The sequence below is a fragment of the Medicago truncatula genome, chromosome 3, assembly GCF_003473485.1.
Source record: "Medicago truncatula cultivar Jemalong A17 chromosome 3, MtrunA17r5.0-ANR, whole genome shotgun sequence".
In the NCBI taxonomy this organism is placed as follows: Eukaryota; Viridiplantae; Streptophyta; class Magnoliopsida; order Fabales; family Fabaceae; genus Medicago; species Medicago truncatula.
This window is the reverse complement of record NC_053044.1, coordinates 35153689-35173516: the sequence shown is the minus strand read 5'-3', so window position 1 is coordinate 35173516 and position 19828 is coordinate 35153689. Positions and strand designations below refer to the sequence as shown.

Genomic DNA, 19828 nt, shown 5'->3' with positions numbered 1-19828 from the left:
CCGGGGGGTTTGGGGTCCAGGCAGGGTGCCACAGGGGGGGGGGTGTTGAGGGGGATTGAGTCGACGTGAGACCGAGACGGAGGAAAGCGCGGCGACAGAATACTCAAGGTCAGGACAGGCTTCAAGAAGGTGGTTGGCTTCGGAATAGGGAGGACGACAACAAGCCTCGCAAGTCTAGGGTTAGGTTTGCTTCACGAGAGGATCGCTACTACGGGGACTATGATACAAGTTCGGAACGTTTAGACAGAAGAATGGTGCGGTGGGGTGATTGTGAATGGGATGAGGAGTGTGACTACGGCACTGATGTCTCAAAGTTGATTGATGGTTACTCTTTATCATCGCGAAGGACAAAATTGCGCAACTCAGAGAGAAACACAGTGGTTTCTAATCAGCAGCCAGTGCGTGTGAGCAATGTGAACAAGGAAGAAGGAAATGGCACTAAGGCAGAGTCGAAATTGAAACGGTTTGTCACTTTTTACATTACAAATTTTCCTCCACAAGCATCGATCTTTTTCTTGCGAAAGGGGTTCGAAGTTTGTGGTATTGTTGAAAAGGTTTTTGTGCCAAACAATAGGAATAGGAACGATGATGTTTATGGGTTTGTTAAGTTTGCTAAGGTTCGAGACGTTGATAAATTATTGAAAGCTCTGAACAATGTCTGTTTTGGTCAATATTGTGTCCGTGATGTGCTTGCTAGGTTTGATATCTCGGCGACGACGCCTGTTTGTACGAGGAAGATGTTAAGTCTGAGGCTTCTATTCAAGACCATGTAGACATACTTGATGAGTTGGAAATAAATAACAATGTTGATATTCTGGCGTAGAAAATTATTGAAGATATAGTAGACGCGGAAGAGCGGAGTAATAGTAATGTCAATATTAAAGTGCAGTCACAGGTGGAGAATTTGGGAGTGAAGAATATGGACGTGGCTGCTGTCCACGTTGAGGATGGCATGGACAGTCCTTTGAATGGTCCACACCATGGTAATATAGTACAAATGCATGAGCATGAATTATGCAATGTTGAAGGAAGCCCATTAGCCAACAATTGTGACAAGAAAGCTACTGTGACCTTCACAAGTGGCTCACTGGAGTTAGAAAATGCAGGCACTACCACATATTGTGAGAAACAAGCTACTGTGAACTTTAATAGTGGCTTGGTGGAGTTAGAAACGGATGGCAATGCTCATGTGGTATCTAATAATGATGACATCAAAGGGGCGCCAAGAAGAAAAAGAATTAATTCGACAACGTGTTCCATTGACGATGCACGGTCTCTTCATTCAGGTTCGTGGAGTGTGGATTGGTTACGAAATGTTCAACAAGGTGATATTGGGCTTATTTCTAATAATAAAAAGCGTGTGAAGAAGGTTATGAAAGGTATTGCTGGTTGTGACGGTGGAAGTAAGGTTACCGCTGGTAAGAAGAAAGCCGGTGGTGTTCTTCGACATCCTGTTCTTACATTGAAAAAAGTGGCAAGGCTTCCTAGTAAAGATAGAGAAGAGGTGATGCAAGTGCTAAGAAATTCAAAAGTTTTGAAATCTCTGAAACAGAAAATTAGCAACAGACGACGTCAAAGGGAGAGAATCACGAGATCTTTAGAAGAGGTGAAACGATGCTTAAATAATGACTCGTCAGCTTCGGTGAATAATGACTGGATGAATTGGGTGGCCTTAAAAGGGAATGAGGAGTCAAGGGCGGAGGACATAGAGGATGTAGGAAGGATTATGGGTGTTTCTTTTACAGGGATGAATAATAACAAATTCAGTATTTTATCTCGACCTAAGAACAAGGCGCTTGGTCCTGTGTTGGAACCGGTGAGGGATGACGGAGATGTGGAGGTTAGGGGGGTTTAGGAAGCGTGGTGTGCGGAGGGGGCAACGCGGGGAGGGCGTTGCAATGAAGTTGTTATCATGGAATGTGCGTGGTTTAGGGGGGTTGGAGAAGAGGAGGGAAGTGAGGAAGCTAGTTGGGGAGAAAAGTCCGTTTATTTTATGTCTGCAAGAAACAAAATTAGCGGTGTGTGATGCTTTGCTCTGTAATTCTTTGTGAGGCGATTCGAGTCATGATTTTTCGTTTCGTCCGTCGATGAGAGCATCTGGGGGGATGTTAACGTTGTGGGATACTGCGGAGGTGGAGGTGTGGTCATCGGCTAGTCAGGACCATATGCTCATGATTCATGGTCGATTTATTCGAACTAATAAGCAGTTCTATCTTTTTAATATTTATGCTCCTTGTGATGTCCGGGCAAAACAAGAGTTATGGACAGCCTTGTCTGTGAGATTGCAGTTGGTAGGGGGTGCGAAATTGTGTGTGTGCGAGGACTTTAATGCGGTCCGGTATGCGGAGGAAAGAAAGTTATCAAGGGGGGGCGGTGGTGTAACTGATTTTCAGCAGTTTAATACGTTTATTGAGGACAATGGGTTGTTTGATTTACCGCTTTGTGGCCGTCGTTTTACTTGGTTTAAAGGAGATGGTACTTCTATGAGTAGGATAGACCGGTTTTTGCTATCTGAAGATTGGTGTGCGCAGTGGCCGAATAGTATTCAGGTTGCCCTTCTCAGGGGTCTATCTGATCATTGTCCGCTTCAGTTGTCGGTTGATGAGGAAAACTGGGGACCGCGTCCAACTAGAATGCTGAAATGTTGGCAAGACATGCCGGGTTACAAACAGTTTGTGAAAGATAAATTGGAGTCCTTTCAGATGGTGGGCTGGGGCGGTTTTGTGCTTAGAGAGAAGCTGAAATTAATTAAATTGGCTCTGAAGGAGTGGCATGAGGATCACGCAAAAAACATTACTGCTAAAATTGATTCTTTAAAAATACGTGTGTCGGAATTGGATGATAAAGGTTAGAATGGTGGGTTGTCAACCGATGAGATAGAGGAAATGCGAGATATTTCTCAGAATATGCATGAATTATCTCGTGTGAATACTAGTATTACTTGGCAACAGTCTCGGCTTCTCTAGTTACAGGATGAAGATTCTAATTCTAGATATTTTCATTCGGTTCTTTCTAGTCGACGGCGACGTAACTCCATTGTTTCCTTGATGGTGAATGGTTGTCTTGTGGAAAGGGTTCAACCTATTAGGAATGCAGTGTTTACGCATTTTTGGGATCATTTTGCAGCTCATGATATGCAGAGGCCAGGGGTTGAAAACCTTCAGTTCAATCAGTTATCTTATGCAGAAGGAAGCAGTTTAATAAAGCCGTTTTCAGTAACAGAGATTAAAACAGCGGTGTGGGACTGTGATAATTTTAAGAGTCCTGGACCGGATGGGGTGAACTTTGGTTTCCTGAAAGATTTCTGGGAAGAGTTGAAGGATGATATTGTGCGCTTCATTAATGAGTTTCACAGCAATGGTAAATTGACTAGAGGTATCAATAACACTTTCATAGCTCTCATTCCAAAAATTGATAGCCCTCAACGTCTTAATGACTTTCGACCTATTTCTTTGGTTGGATTTATTTACAAAATTCTATCGAAGGTTCTAGCGAATAGATTGAAAACGGTTTTGGGAAAGGTTATTTCGGATTCGCAGACTGCCTTCGTGAAAAATAGGCAAATTCTAGATGGAATTTTGATTGCTAATGAGGTTGTCGATGAGGCTCGCAAGGAGAAAAAGGAACTGATATTGTTTAAGGTGGATTTCGAAAAGGCTTATGATTCGGTCAATCGGGGATACTTGGATGCTGTAATGAAAAAAATGGCATTCCCTGTGTTATGGAGGAAATGGATAAAGGAGTGTGTGACAACAGCTACGACGTCTATTTTAGTTAATGGGAGCCCTACAGATGAATTTCCTTTACAGAGGGGCCTGCGTGAAGGGGATCCCCTATCTCCGTTCTTGTTCTTGATAGTCGTTGAAGGTCTTAATGTTATGATGAGTGCGGCGGTGCGGACCAATTTGTTTAAAGGGTACGCAGTTGGTAATGACATGTCAGTAGTAGTTTCTCACCTTCAATTTGCTGATGACACTTTGTTACTTGGAGATAAAAGTTGGGCTAATGTCCGAGCTTTGAGGGCCGTTTTGTATTTGTTTGAGGGGATGTCTGGCTTGCGAGTGAATTTTCATAAGAGTATGTTGGTTGGAATTAATATCTCGGATTCTTGGTTGAATGAGGCCGTCTCTATTTTGAATTGCAAAGTTGGTAAAGCTCCATTTTTGTATCTGGGTCTTTCTATTGGTGGTGATCCGAAGAGGTTAGCATTTTGGGAGCCTGTGTTGAAGACCATTAAGTCTAGATTATCGGGGTGGCAAAATCGCTTTCTCTCTTTTGGGGGTCGGTTGGTTCTACTCAAGTCTGTCCTGACCTCATTGCCTGTCTATGCCCTTTCCTTCTTCAAAGCTCCGTCAGGTATAATCTCTGTCATTGAATCTATTTTTAATATTTTTTTTTTGGGAGGGAGTGAGGATAACAGGAAAATCTCCTGGGTCGCTTGAAACTCTGTTTGTTTACGAAAGGAGTATGGAGGGTTAGGGGTGAGACAGTTGAGGGAGTTTAACCATGCTTTGTTAGGTAAATGGTGTTGGCGAATGTTGGTGGATAGAGGTGGTTTTTGGTATAGGGTGCTGGTGGTGAGATATGGTGAGGAGGCAGGGAGGTTGGAGGTAGGGGGCCGGAGTACTTCATCTTGGTGGAAGGAAGTAGTGAAGATTAGGGACGGGATGGGTGTAGATGAGGGGAGTTGGTTTGAGGAGCGGGTTTCGAGGAAGGTAGGTAATGGCGCGTCTACTTACTTTTGGTATGATAGGTGGCTTGGTGATGTCCCTCTTCGGACAAGGTTTAGTCGTTTATTTGACTTAGTGAATAACAAACTGAGTATGGTGGCAGATTTGTTTGATCTTGGGTGGGAGAATGGAGGAGGGGGCGTGGAACTGGAGGAGACCTTTGTGGGTGTGGGAGGAGGAGTTGGTAGAGGAGTGTAGGAAATTACTTAATGGTGTGGTTTTGCAGTCTGATATTTCTGACAGGTGGCTTTGGGAGTCCAACAATGATGATGTTTACACAGTGCGTGGGGCCTATCAAATCTTAACTACTATGGACGACCCTCCAATTGTTGGTGTCGGAGACCTTGTCTGGCATAAGCAGGTTCCTTTGAAGGTTTCCATTATGGCTTGGTGTTTGCTACGGGATAGGCTTCCAACTAAGGTCAATCTTGTGCGGCGTGGGTGTCTGGATGTCGAAGCAGCTGGGTGTGCAGATGGATGCGGTATTGCAGAAACCGCAAATCACTTGTTTCTTCATTGTACTACTTTTGGCGCAGTTTGGCAGCATATCCGTGCGTGGATTGGTGTGTCTGGAGCTGACCCTCATGATCTTAGTGACCATTTTATTCAGTTTATTAATTGCACAGGTCACACGAAGGCGCGTAGATCCTTTCTTCAGCTCATTTGGTTACTATGTGTGTGGATGGTTTGGAATGAACGCAACAACAGACTTTTTAATAATATCCAAACATCAATTGAAGGTTTATCAGAAAAAGTAAAATTACATTGTTTATGGTGGCTAAAAGCTAGTAAAGCCAAATTTGTGTACGGTTATCAGAGGTGGTGGTCGGACTCTATGCTTTGTTTGGGTATCGACGCACCCGGTTTATTGTAATTACTACATTTGTTTGACTCTTTCAGGGGTGACTGCTTAGTACATCTTGTACTTAGGAGAATTCACCGCCTTTGTTAATAATATATCATTTTTGTTTCTTCAAAAAAAAAAAAAAAATGATCGCTAAAAAAAATTACTAAATGATATTTCATTCATTTGATAGAATATGTTGTTAATACAATACAAATTTGCTAAGAACAAATAAACAAACTTACGATATCCATTTTAATAGCAAAATAACAAGGTACAAAAGCAATGGTAATTTAACTTGTTAAGTATCAATTAATCTATCATATTTGTTCAGGGTCCAAGGACAATTAGATCTACAAATGATCATATAAAAGTTTAGATCAATACTACCTCGTAGCAATATGTGAATTCTATTTTGTGAGCATCTCTATCTGTTTCAGCACATTAAAAATTCGATCGACGTCAAACATTAAAAACTCCAACTTCTCTTGTTTCTTACCAACATCATCATCCAAGGTATTTGTAGCACGAACCAAATCAAACACATTATCATAAAAAGGAAACCTATGATCCAAGCTTAAGAAAAGAGGAAAAAGTCCTCCTGCAGCTATAAATTCATTGAAAGGAGCATCAATATTAAGAGTACTAGTAACAATTGTAACATTCCTTTCAGCCATTACAGCAGCAAAAGATCCAGAACCAATTCCAATATCAAATCCTATTCTAATTCCACCATTTCCTAATGCCAAAACATCAGCAACAAGAAAATCATTCTTACTTCTAGACTTAACAAACCTTTGATTCTCATAACCATTAACCAAATCAAAGCAATGCATGCAACCCCTATTCAATTTCTTACCATTCAAACACTCAAAATTCTTACAACTAAAACCACTCCAATTAACAGTTTTGTTGCTAACAGGTTTCCAAAGTGAAGTTGGAAAAGGATGAAGATCATGAGAATGTTAACAACTGAAGAACAAAGTGTTGAGTTTTTGAATCTTGCTGTTCCATCACCAATTTTCAAAGAAACAGAACCCATTTTTTTTTTCTTATGAGGAAGAGAAGAAGAAGAACATAAAGATTGAGTTTCAAGTGACAAAGATCACGAGAAGTGAAACATTAATTGTTGTCGGTTTTGGATTGTGAATTCACTTGTCTTGTTCTTATTTCCACATTTTCAAGACATTGAAATTCCATAGTGACATCATGTGAGCTTGTCTCAGTTGGTAAGGATATTGCATATTATATGCAGGAGCCGGGGTTCGAATCCCAACACTCCACTTCTCCACAATTAAATTGCGTGAGCTCTAGCTACTAGGCTACTTGATAAAAAAAAATTCCATAGTGACTCTGCCTCCAGTTCACCAAGTGACTGGCTCTGCCTGGATATTAAATTCAAACAACTTTTAATAAATATAAGAAACGTTTTCTCAAATTCACTACACTTTTCAAAAAAAAGTTGAATACACTTTGAATTATTAGTGGGGCCATGGTTAAACATCCGAAACAATAAAAATAAAATTATGCAATCATTACTTGATCAAAAGTAATCTTATAGTAATTCTTTGTAAAAAAAAAAAAAAAAAATCTTATATTTCTAAGACAAAATTTCTATCCGTAGAATCTTTAACCAATGTCTTGAAGGCATTGGTTAGCAAGACCTGTTTAAATATTAAGGACAGCCTGGTGCACTAAAGCTCCCGCACACGTAAGATATGGGAAGAGAGTCCCACCATTTGGTGTATTGTACGCACTCTTGCCTTGTTTTTTACATAATAGGCTGTTTCCAGGACAGTAGTACAATTTTAAATATAAAAAATAAAAACTTTGATCTTTGTTTTTTTAAACTTAAAACAATTTTGATCCTCTATTTTGACAAAACAACTTTAATTTTTTTTAATTGCACAATTTTGGCCTCTATTTTAAAAACTTTGACTAATATGTGATTTTAATGATGTGGCAATAAATTATCCACTATCGTCTTCTTGTACCATTTCGATTGATACTCCATTATTTTGACGCTATATGTCTTGTGTGTTTGAGCAACCTAAGAAACCAAAGAGCCAAAACTATCAAGATCTAATGTTCGATTCTCTTCGATGCTACAACCAATAAGAATACACAATAAATTTGCGGATCATCTTTTCAAAATAGAAAAATAGTTGCATCCTGAGAGATGACGTAATTTTCTCCAATCCAGCGGTTATGGACTTCCAGTTTTACTTGTGCTTATGCTACGATTATAAATTGGTCACTCGTGAGTTGTACTTCTGAACTAATAATCTGATATCATTTGACAGCTTTGAGCAAGAAATTATGACATTAAAAAGCTACAACGTTCACAGAACTTTATGAGCATCAACTTGACCAGATAAATTTATACATGACAAGTTTACAATTTCAAAATTCTGCAATTCAAAGATATCAATTATTATGCAAATCATATGCAGTATGAACTTAATAATTTAGTCCCAGAATACAGCAAGACGGACAACAGAAGTGATCAGATGCCGCATTCTCCGGCCAAAAAGAAACAGGACAATTCCCAGCAGTTAATACGCTCAGCATTTTTTTACCTATTGCTTCTCTACCTCTGCTTTTCTCGGCTGGAAGAAGGGACACATAAAATACAAATTAATTAAAACTGTTTTAATTAAAAGGCCCTATTCATAAACAGAAGCATGTCATTGAAGACAGTTAAAAATAGCCATACTAAACACAAAACCATACCACTGAATGAGAAAACTGAAAAGTAAACTAACAGGCAATCCTAGGGTTCGTTTGCTTTGTGAAAACATTTTCTAAAATATATGTTCATTTTAACTTGCTAATAAGAATGAAAATGAGACTCTAAAAGTGAAATGCTGTCGTATGAATGATGCATTTATGGAAATAATGAAAATAATTCTTTTGGCATTTTTATTGTTTCAGAAAACAGCAAACAATTATTCACTTGAAAATAGATATTCTCAGAAAGTAAACCATCTCTATTGTCACAGTCACAGCAACCGTACTAAGATCTAGCTGCACCTAGGAATGCAGATATGATGCTTACTAAGTAACGAATGGAATAAGTTTAATTGGACAATATGGAAGAGCTTATTTAGACCTATCTTATGACATAAGAATTTGTGCATGTGTTTGCAACAGGTTTAGATATGTCTATAAACTGTTTTCAGCTTGTTATACAAGCTCCTTGAAATAGCTTGTTGTCATAAAATGTTCACTCATTCCATCTTCAATTGTTACATGATTAATTTCAATAGTAAGTGTTTGTTATTTTGTGTTGGCTAGTTAGAAGTAAAATTCTTTTTCTGCATATCATGAAACTGAAATACTCCCCCCCTCCTCGGCACCACTGTGGCTGCCACAAGCTCCCTTTCTTAAGATTCATCAATCCCCTATAACATTCATCCAAACAAAAGTCCTTCTCTAGTTTTGGTCTCACCATGAAGAACCAGTTTGAGTTCACAAATGGTACCATTGTTGCACCTGCGGAGAATGATCCTGCCTACAAGAAATGGAAAAGATGCAATACTTTTCTAATTTCTTGGATAAGCCACTCAATCTCACCGTATATAACAATAAGCGTTATTTGGCCTGGCAAGACCTTAAGGAGCATTTTTCCCTAGGTAGTGCCTGTTTGAAACTGCAGCGGCATCCCATTTCTCGGGTCCCAAAGCGACTCTATAATGAATTTTATAAAGCTCAGAATGATATGGTTAGTTAAGCAAGCAGATATGTTCGTTTCAACCAATTACAGTAATAACATGAGAATCCTTTGGGATGAACTATGTAACTTTAGAGCTGTCCCTTCTTTCCCTTCATCAGCCTCTAGACTTTGCAATGTGTCCAACACCATTCAAAAATTCCGAGTAATGATTGAGTGTTGTAGTTCCTGCAAGGGCTGAATGAGAATCTTGCTGTTGTCCATAGTCCAATCCCAGATCTTGTTAAAGAAGCCCTGCCATCAATCACCAACTTATTCTCCATGGTTGTACACAAGAAAGGCACATTCATGACACCACCCTTGAAGAAACATCTGTTCTTGTCGTCCAAACTGCACCTAACAGCAACCAAAACAAAGAGAAATCGAACATGTCCTGTGCCTCCTAACCAGGAAATGCAAGGCAATGCACTCACTGCGGTCGCACTGCCACTAATCATACCCCAAATACTTGTTTTCTAAAACATGGATATCCACCAAGTTTTAAATCCAAGAAAGCTGCCCACAGCATCTCATATACTTGTTTTCAAGATGCTAACATCCAGTAAGATTCAACACTTTCCAGTTTAACACGAGCAATTTCAGAGCCTCCTTGCTTTACTGCCAAACACCTCACCAACTGCTACTTCCAAATTGATCAGTTCATTTAACACCTCTACCTCTCATCATGTAATTCCTCACCACGCTGGATCCTAGATTCTGTGCCACAGATCATATCACTTTATCCCTCAATTTTTTATCTTCTTATAAAATGATAAAACCAATTGCCGTCTCTTCGCCAAACAGTCAAGTGGCTACAGCCAGCCACATAAAGTGGTACTGCTATCTACATGACTGAATCTTCAATAGTTCAATCCTTTTTGACACTTTATACATCCAAATTTCTCCATTAACATGTTTTATGTTACAAAGCTAACCAAATCCCTTTCATGTCAATTCACCTTTTACTAATAATTTGTATGTTTTAGGAAATACCATCCATGAAGATGATTGGCAATGCTAAAAAAATGCTGTATTATATATTGATAATTCCTAACGTTCAATTTCATATTCCTCTACCAAAAATCCTCATTGTATCCACACCCATAAGTGGTGCACTCCCCATGAAATTTCCCCCCCTAGAATAGGCCATCCCACAAATTGGTGCGATTCTACTTTGCATAAACATAGTTGTACTATACCTCTCATTGTATCAAAAGTTTGTGACCTATGAAGAACTGACACGGACACCAGATATTACATACTATTTAATACAAAATCAGACATCCACAAATTGGTGCGATTCTATTTTGCATAAACATAGCTGTACTATACCTCTCATTGTATCAAAAGTTTGTGACCTATGAAGAACTGACACGGACACCAGATATTACATACTATTTAATACAAAATCAGACATCGCCTCCCTCATGGGTTTTGGCTCATTGTGTTATGCATCTACCATCACCTCTGACAGAACAAAGTTCAAACCTAGGGCTAGAAAATATTAAATGGCTCAAAAGGTTACTAGTTGTTTGATTTGAAAACCAGAGAGATTTTTCTCTCAAGACACGTCAACGTTCATGAGACAAAATTTCCCTTTCTCAGCACTTTCTTCCAACACTAGTAACGGAAACATTCTAGTTCCCTCCCTACCAACCAACACAAATTTTCCCCAATCTCTTGAACCACCTCATATCATATCCTACCACGAACAAATCCATCCGCTCAACCACAAACGAATCAGTCCTCAGTCCTCACAACCATTCCCAACCAGTAATTTTCCTCTCTCAAATAGAATATAATCCAGACCATAAAGAACTCTTAATCTATGAAGCACAGACACTTCACATTGCAGGCTTGTCTAGTGTCCGGCACATGTCAGACACCAAAACAATACCCACACATTTCCTAATCTATGTAACACCGACACTTCACATTGAAGACGTGTCTAGTGTTCGACATGTGCAAGCATTTGTCAGAGACCAATAGCATAAAAACCAAAGTAAACCACTAACAGAGAACAATAGCATTTCAACCTTACGATCAATTACATTATATATTTTTTTTGTTGCTCTAAACGCACCTAGGAATATCCAAATACTGCCAGATCAACAGGAAATTTTCATATTAGACAAACATGATATGCAAGCACACTACTTTCAATCAACCAATGAACTATACAATTATAGTATTACTATGAAAATATACACTTAAATAATGAGCAGATTACCTGATGTATATGGTTAAAATGAGCGATCTAAGGTTCAATAATAGTAGAGGGTATGGAAGACACCATGTCCGAGTATTCTCCGGTGACCCTTTCAAAATGCGATTTCAATAACGGGCATCCTTTGACAGTTAGATGGAAAAGGGAGTCGACTATTGGTAGAGAGGCAAGGTTACCACAATCCTCTATCTCCAGCTTTTTAAGAGAGGTTAAGTGTTCGATTCCGATGCCCTTTAGTGAAGTGAGTGTAGGAAGACTCTCAAGATGAAGAGAATTAAGTGATGTCATTGTAGAAAACTCTCCCTCAGAAAACGGAGCCAGTTTTGAGCAATTTTTCAAGTTCAAGTTTTGAAGAAATGGAAGATTGTTTGCAGTAGATAAAATGGTCTGGAGACTGCTACAATCTTCTATGCAAAGATCTTCAAGCTTTGGAAATAAAGCCAATTGAAAAGATACGAGAGAATCGCAACTTCTTAAGATTAAACTCTCAAGGACAGGATAGGAGTGAGACTCTTCTAGTTGTAATTTCTGACAATCAGATACTTTAAGAGATTTAAGCGTCCCTGAGACGCAATCCATAGGGATGCTGACCAAAGATGGGCAGTTACTGATGGCCATTGTTTGAAGACAATCATTGCATTTCATCATTTGCTCGGATAAGGAAACAAATGCTTCACAACCGCTGATCTTCAATTCTCTTAATCTTGGGACACATGGCATGGTATCACTTAAAGTTTGGCATGAAGTGATCACTAACTTATCCAAGGAAGGAAGGTTGCCGGGTAACTTACCAATCAGTTTAGGACAATTTTCTATGTAAAGCTCTTGAAGCAAAGTGAACCCCTCACTTCCACTTTGATTATTGACTGACCATTCTTCCCAATTGAGCATGTCCTTAAACTTGATGATTCTTAAGGAACTAAATGCCTCAAATCCATTCCCATAAAATTCCGGACCCACCTTTTGCAACCTTGTAACAGAAGTTATAGAGACATCATAGTAGAACTTGAATTGCTCCCTAGCCAATTTGGAAACTTCTCACCACCAAAATTATTTATTTTAAGTCTTTTCAAGTTTCGATGCGGCTCTAGCATGTCAAATATAATATTTTCGCTCTCTTGACTGTGTGTTGGAGTTGTCCACTTGAATTCGACCTCATGAAGATATTTTTTACGCTTCAACCCAGCATTGGATGCTTCTTCTTTAAGCAGAACATTTTCCAAGTTCACAATGGAAAGTGAGCCACGAAGTTCCAACATCTCCCCCAATTCACCAACATTTGATCCCCCATCATTGTTAACGACAAAACGAGGCAACGATTGAAGAGACTTTAACTTGCCAAGATTTGTAGGCATCTTTTTTATACCACTGCCACTAATATCCAATTGTCGTAGGTTGATAAGCTTGGATGTTTTTGTTGGTAACAAAGTAAGATCAGCACAACCCACCAGCAATAATGCTTCTAAGTTATACAGATTGCAGATAGAATCAGGTAGAGAAGTAATTGGAGTCCAAGAAAGATCCAAATACCGCAAATGCAATAAATGACCAATTGAACTAGGCAATAAGGTAATCGGATATTCAGACAAAGAGAAGACACGCAGAGGCTTTGGTTTTTTTAATAGAATTGAAACTGAAGTGGAAATTTCACCCAACGAAGGAACAACGGGGTAGAATTTAAAAGGCATGAAGGTCCTCAACTTCTCGAAACCAGCGTACATAGCAAAATGTTCAGGGTCATCGTATATTCCTTGAAAATATGAGATACGGCGCACTCTACTCACTCCAATTGTGCTTGGATCACTATCCGTCAACTTGTAACAAAATTTACCTGCAACACATTCTGCTAACTCATGCATAATGTTATGCATTAAAAAATCATTCGATGTGTGGTGAAAGAACGTCTTCGTCACCAACTCCTCAAAACATTCTTCTCCTATATCTTCTGCTCTCTTTCCCATTGTTGATCGTGGCAAAAGACCTTCAGCCATCCATAAATATATCAAGTTCCCTTTTTCTATTTTATGGCCTTTCGGAAAGATGGCACAAAATGAAAAGCACCGCTTGAGATATGGAGGCAGGCGTATGTAGCTTGAAATTAATGCAGAAAATATGTTGTTCCCCCCTCTTGATAAATCCCATAATTTACTGGTACAAACATTTTCCCACTCCTCACTGTCCTCTTTTGAATTTAAGAGACTCCCTAGTGTAATTGTGGCTAGGGGGAGACCACCACACCTTTGAACGATTTTTTTACCAATTTCTGTCAAAACACGACTTCGTTCATTTGAGTTTTGAGACTTGAATGCATGACTTGAGAATAACTCCCATGAAGCCTCTTGAGATAGGAACGGGGGGAAATGAGTTAGATTAGCACGGATTGCTGTGGCAACCCTTTTATTACGTGTGGTAACAATTATTCTACTTCCATTATTTTCTGAAACAAAAGGCATTTGAAGGATATCCCAATCAAGATAATTCTCATTCTCGAACCCATCCAAAACAAGTAAAAACCTTTTCCCTGTTAATTCTTTTTTTAGCCGAATTTGGAGACCATTGAAGTCCACGACATCAGATTGACACAAAGTGAATGAATCAAGAACTTGTTTAGTTATTTCCTGCATTTTCGAATTTCCTGAAACGGATGCCCACGATCTTGACTGAAAATGGTCCATAACTCGTGAATCATTGTATAATATCTGAGCAAGAGTGGTCTTGCCAACTCCTGCCATCCCAACAATAGCAACTACAGGCACTTCCACATCTTGGGAGTTGTTGGATAACAAAAACTCGATAATTTTCTCCTTATCAACATTTCTACCGTACACTCGACGTTCATCTACCAAAGAAGTTGTTTCTGAAGTAAATGAGGGTAATTTACTTGCACTACCTTCCTTAATAATGAGAATGTCTTTGAGCTCTACTAAGGATCTTAACCTCTCAAGAATCTCTAGAACTCTAGATTGTGGTCGTTCAGCAAATGGATTGAGAGACGAAGCAAAATCCCTTGAATACATTTCCTTGGTGACTAGCTCATCCATTAAGTCATCGGCATCATATGCAACATCCTTAACTTTATCAGTCCACTCTTTCACCCATGGTTCAATAAATTGCTTCTCCTCCGCATCATTGAGCACAGTAGCGACGGATAATAAAAGCAGTCTTAAGTCTTGGAGATGCCTCTCATCAATACCGTTGCCCTTAAAGAAATCTTTAAAGTCTTGAACGGATATCCTATCCACCTTTGATGCTAACAAGGAAGAGAGGAATGACCCAAGTATTTCAGCCATTTAGTGAAGGAACGGTTCAAACCTGACAATGTGATAAATATTTAAAAACAAAACAAAAAATAGAAGAAACATTCAATGCAACAATTAGCTCACAGTCAATGATTGAAGAGAAACCCAATAATCACTAAGGAAAGTAAGAAAAGGAGACAAGATCGGTGTTAGTGCAATATTCACTACCGTACCAGACCAAAAAACAACGGAAAAATTCGACAATCTTTTCAAGGCATGACATGTAATTTCTATATTTCCATCAATTAATTAAAAAAAATGGTTATTTATTTTTTGTAAAAAAACTAAATATGATTATCCTACAATTTAAAAATAAAATAAAATAAACAAAATAAGACAAAGTTAGCCTCAATAATTTTTTCCCATACAAAAAAGGAACAAATGTTATTCTACTCAAATACGATCCACTAGTGCATCGCACGGGCGAACGATATGGGTAAGTAAATAAAAAATTCAACAAGTTTTCACATAATAACACCTTCATTCGTGATTCAAAAAAGAGTAATGATATTTTGACAACCAATTTCCAACAACTTTTAGTGATAACCTTTTTCCTCTCTTTTCATTGGAGAATAAAAAAAGAGAGAGAATAAAAGTACAATAAGAGTATGAGAGAGAAAATTGTCACAAAGTTGTTAAAAAATGGATGTTCAAATATCATTACTCTTCAAAAAAAATACAAGAGAATATGGAAACATGATTTGTCAGCTACAATATTCATTTGAACAAATGAAAACCCAAAAGAGAGAAGTTAAAAATTGAATTAATGAAAACAGAGACCATAAGACAATCAACAAATAAAAAAAGGGGAAACAAAAATAAGAAATCCCCCAAAAAATTCAGCAAATATATTAAAAGAAATCCCTCCCTTCCCCTCTTAAACCCTCAATCCAAACACAGCTTAGGATTAAAATGGAAGAGGTTCAGTTAAATTTTTCTATCTTTCTTGAAGAATCTATATCCCGAATCATCCCTAGATAATATATAATTTCTACTCCAATTCCTACTAATAATAAACTTCTTTGAAAGAAAAGTAAAAAGGGTTATTATTAGTACCTCTTTTGGGGCGATGGTGTGCGATGCTTGCCGGAAAAAGGTAACGTCCTTACCCAGATACTCTCATGGAGGCAGCGGACACGTCTTGGGATTGAGAACAAAATAAAGAATTGGATTGTAAAACGTGTTTCAATCTCACAGAAATTGCATTCTATCTATCCTTCGTTTGCGAATCGTAAGTTACAGAAATCCAAATCCAATAGTAACGAGCAAATGCACCGTGTCGTAGAGCAGAGAACAGCGATCGTCGAACCTTTGTTTAGAAACGCTTTTTTTTTTTTTTGGTCGAAAGTTTAGAAACGCTTCAAAACACTATATTGCACGTATTTTAGATTAGGTAGACGATATTTTTTTTTTGGTACAAAAGAATTAGGTAGACGATATTAATTCATAGAAAAAAAATGGTGAGACTCATGCATAATATTTATTTTATGTTAAAATTTAAAAAAAAAATTTTGAAGGAATGTTAAAATTGGCCGAGTTTCGAGCTGCCATTTTCTCTATGCATCCGGACAATCAAATGCTCCGGCCTCGATGGATATAGTCCGGGTTTCTATCAACATTTTTGGAATTTATGTAGTGATGACATCTTCAAGGAATGTTGTGGTTGGCTAGATACACGACAATTTCCACCTGAGTTAAATATTACTAACATTGCACTTATTCCTAAAGGTTCTACGCAGGTTAGCATGAAAGATTGGCGGCCAATAGCACTATGCAATGTGTTATATAAAATTATATCCAAAGTGTTAGCAAACAGGTTGAAGAATGTATTGCCTCAGTGTATATCTGACAACCAGTCCGCGTTTGTTCCCGGTCGCTCCATTCTTGATAATGTCATGGTAGCAATTGAAGTCCTACATTTCATGAAAGCCAAGACATGCGGGGAAGATACGTATGTTGCTCTCAAACTTGACATTAGCAAAGCATATGATCGTATGGACTGGAATTATTTAATGGTTGTCCTAAATAAGATGGGCTTTCATCATCGTTGGATTCACTGGATACGTATGTGTGTAGAGTCCGTCGATTATTCAGTGCTTGTTAATGGTGAGCAGGTTCGCCCTATTATTCCAGGGCGTGGTCTCCTACTAGGGGATCCTCTTTCCCCCTATTTGTTTATTATATGTGCAGAGGGTTTATCAGCACTCATCAGCGACGCCGAGAGAAGAGGTATTCTTACGGGAACCAAGGTTTGTCGCCAAGCACCTTCTATTTCCCATCTTTTGTTCGCTGATGACTGTTTTCTATTTTTTAAAGCTACCGAGGAGCATGCACATGTGATGAAAAATATTTTATCCACTTACGAGTTAGCCTCGGGTCAAGCGATCAGTATGCCAAAATCAGAGATCTATTGCAGCCGCAATGTCCCTAACGATCTTAAAATTGTTATTACTGAAATTCTTGGCGTTCAAGTTGTTTTGGGTACAGGTAAATATCTGGGCCTCCCTTCTATGATAGGCCGAGACCGTAAAGCTACATTTGCGTATATTAAGGATCGCGTTTGGCAGAAAATTAATTCCTGGAGTGGAAAGTGTCTTTCGAAAGCGGGTCGTGAGGTAATGATTAAATCTGTTTTGCAGTCTATTCCCACTTAAATGATGAATTCCTTCTGGTGGGGACATGGCAAAACGTCGCAACGAAGGATACATTGGATGAATTGGGAGAAACTGTCGGCACCAAAAATTCATGGAGGTATGGGTTTCAAGGATCTCTCCGCTTTTAATTTAGCTATGTTGGGGAAACAAGGATGGAAATTCATTACAGAACCGGATTCTCTTGTTGCTCGAATTTTTAAAGCTCGATATTTCCCGTCTGGCTCTTATCTTACGGCTACTTTAGGACACAATCCGAGCTATGTTTGGTGTAGTATCATGCACGCTAGATTTATAGTGCGTGGGGGAGCACGGTGGAGCATAGGCTCAGGTGCTACCATCCCCATTCTCAACGAACCTTGGTTGTCAAATGGGGAGTTCATCCGTAGTGATATTCTAGGTGCTCATTTTGTTCATAATTTTACTATTAATAACTTGATGAATTTACATGACAAAAGCTGGAATGAGCAGGTGGTTCGACAGGTATTTAGCGTGGATATTGCAGATAAAATACTTCATACGCCACTTATCTCTCAGGTTGAGGCAGACATAATTATTTGGAAAGCAGAAAGGCACGGACGCTACTCTGTACGTAGTGCTTACAGGTTGTGTGTCACAGAATTAATTGATTCTTCCTATTTATGGCGTCTGGGGTATTGGTCTGGTATTTGGAACCTTAAACTTCCACCGAAAGTTAAGAATTTAATTTGGCGCATGTGTCGAGGATGTTTACCGACCCATGTCTGTTTGTTAGATAAAGGTGTAGTTTGTACCACTAACTGTGCTAGCTGTGACTCTTCTCATGAGGATCTTTTGCATGTTTTTTTCGACTGTCCTTTTGCTATACAGGTGTGGAACAGGACCGGCCTTTGGAGCTCGGTGCAACATGCACTCAGTCATACTACTTCAGTTACGGATGTTATTTTCTCTCTTTTGGAGAATTTGTCTTCTGAGTTAGCCCAACGTCTGTCAACTGTCATGTGGAGCTTATGGAAACACCGCAATCTTCGAGTTTGGGACGATGCCACTGAAACAAGTGTTGTGGTTGTAGAGCGTGCTAAGAATATGGTTACAGATTGGCAGTTGGCGAATATTCCGGCTGTTCTCGCATCCACTTTGCCTCCTCAGCAGGTATTGGCGACGAACATGGGGGCGTCTTCCTCGCACCAACACAACAAAGTTTTGTGGCAGCCCCCTACATCAGGTAGATACAAGTGTAATATCGATGCGGCCTTATCTTCTCATCATAATCGCACGGGTATTGGCATTTGTGTTCGCGATTCGGAAGATAGTTTTGTTCTGGCTAAGTCTATCACATATCCTTGTATTGTTTCGGTGGATGTTGGAGAAGCTTTAGGGCTGCACTCTGCTTTGCAATGGATGAGTGATATGCAGTTTGATAATGTGGACTTCGAAACAGACTCTAAATTAACAGTTGATGCCTTCCTTGCTACATGGAACGAGTTGTCTGAATTTGGCTCTATTATGACTTCTTGTCGTTCTTTGTTTCGTAATTTATTTTCTAACTCTAGGGTGGAGTTTGTTAGGCGACAAGCCAACGCGGTTGCTCATGCTCTTGCACGAGAGGTCACTTTTTTATCTAGTCCCGCCGTTTATTATGATATACCCAATTGTATTGAATCTTTAATGATTAATGAAATACTCTAAGCACGTTTCCCTAAAAAAAAAAAAGACGACCAAATTGATATATATAATAAGGTTTCTTTTAGTTAAGTAATTTCTGTGATTTTTCTCACCAGATTGAAAAAAAAAACTTTATAATCTTTAGAATTGAAGAATGAATGGGTGGGTAGTCCCGCAATCAAACATAAATTGAAGACCCCTAATAGAAGTAGATTTTTTATCCTGAGAAATAGCGTCCTTCTACGATAACCTTTGTTTTTCTACATAAACAAATTACAAATTAAATTGATTAAGGTTATGTATAGTATATGTATGTATGAGTGACACCATCTATTAAACCATTTACTTACTTTGCGGGACTCTGCATAGGTGTCCAACTAATCTGGGTAGGAGGTTTGGGAATGAAGTTATCTCCAAAGTATAAATAACCTCCTCCTCCTTTAGATTTAAGCTGGGACAATATGTTGGCCTCACCGTGCCTTATGGGATCATTTCTTTTTCATAATTAAGAAGCCTTCAAATAACTTAAACACCTGCCATATTAATTTAAAGTGCGATCAGAGCTTTCTATGGGAATACTGTCTGTCTTTTATCCTTCATGATACACAAGGCACTCCCATATTTCACTAGTTTGCTAGGTTTATAATAAAGTTTATCCCTAGGCTGCAAAATTAACCAACAAAGATCAACATATAGTACTAATTAATTATTAGATTAATGT

General features: G+C 38.7%; 4 protein-coding genes across 4 annotated transcripts; 1 reads left to right on the top strand and 3 right to left on the bottom strand.

Annotated features, from left to right (window-relative positions):
• Positions 1-2087: 2087 nt before the first annotated feature.
• LOC112420214 (uncharacterized) lies at positions 2088-5644 on the top strand. The gene is made up of 5 exons (XM_024778939.1): positions 2088-2847; positions 3127-4322; positions 4464-4715; positions 4834-5356; positions 5631-5644. The coding sequence occupies exons 1-5, from the start codon at positions 2088-2090 to the stop codon at positions 5642-5644; spliced, it is 2745 nt and encodes a 914-aa protein (XP_024634707.1).
• A 153-nt stretch (positions 5645-5797) lies between these two features.
• Positions 5798-6539, bottom strand: LOC11411267 (uncharacterized; the record flags this gene model as incomplete). Its single annotated transcript, XM_024778937.2, has 1 exon — positions 5798-6539. A coding segment is annotated over one exon (555 nt), but the record flags the coding sequence as incomplete, so codon positions are not given.
• A 1352-nt stretch (positions 6540-7891) lies between these two features.
• Positions 7892-16205, bottom strand: LOC112416077 (putative disease resistance RPP13-like protein 1). The gene is made up of 3 exons (XM_024779569.2): positions 15869-16205; positions 11517-14825; positions 7892-8183 (listed from the first exon to the last, which is right to left on the bottom strand). The coding sequence occupies exon 2, from the start codon at positions 14801-14803 to the stop codon at positions 12497-12499; it is 2307 nt and encodes a 768-aa protein (XP_024635337.1). The 5' UTR covers positions 14804-14825; positions 15869-16205; the 3' UTR covers positions 7892-8183; positions 11517-12496.
• LOC11419034 (putative disease resistance protein At3g14460) lies at positions 11544-12404 on the bottom strand. Its single transcript, XM_024778936.2, has one exon. The coding sequence runs from the start codon at positions 12402-12404 to the stop codon at positions 11544-11546; it is 861 nt and encodes a 286-aa protein (XP_024634704.2).
• Positions 16206-19828: the final 3623 nt, after the last annotated feature.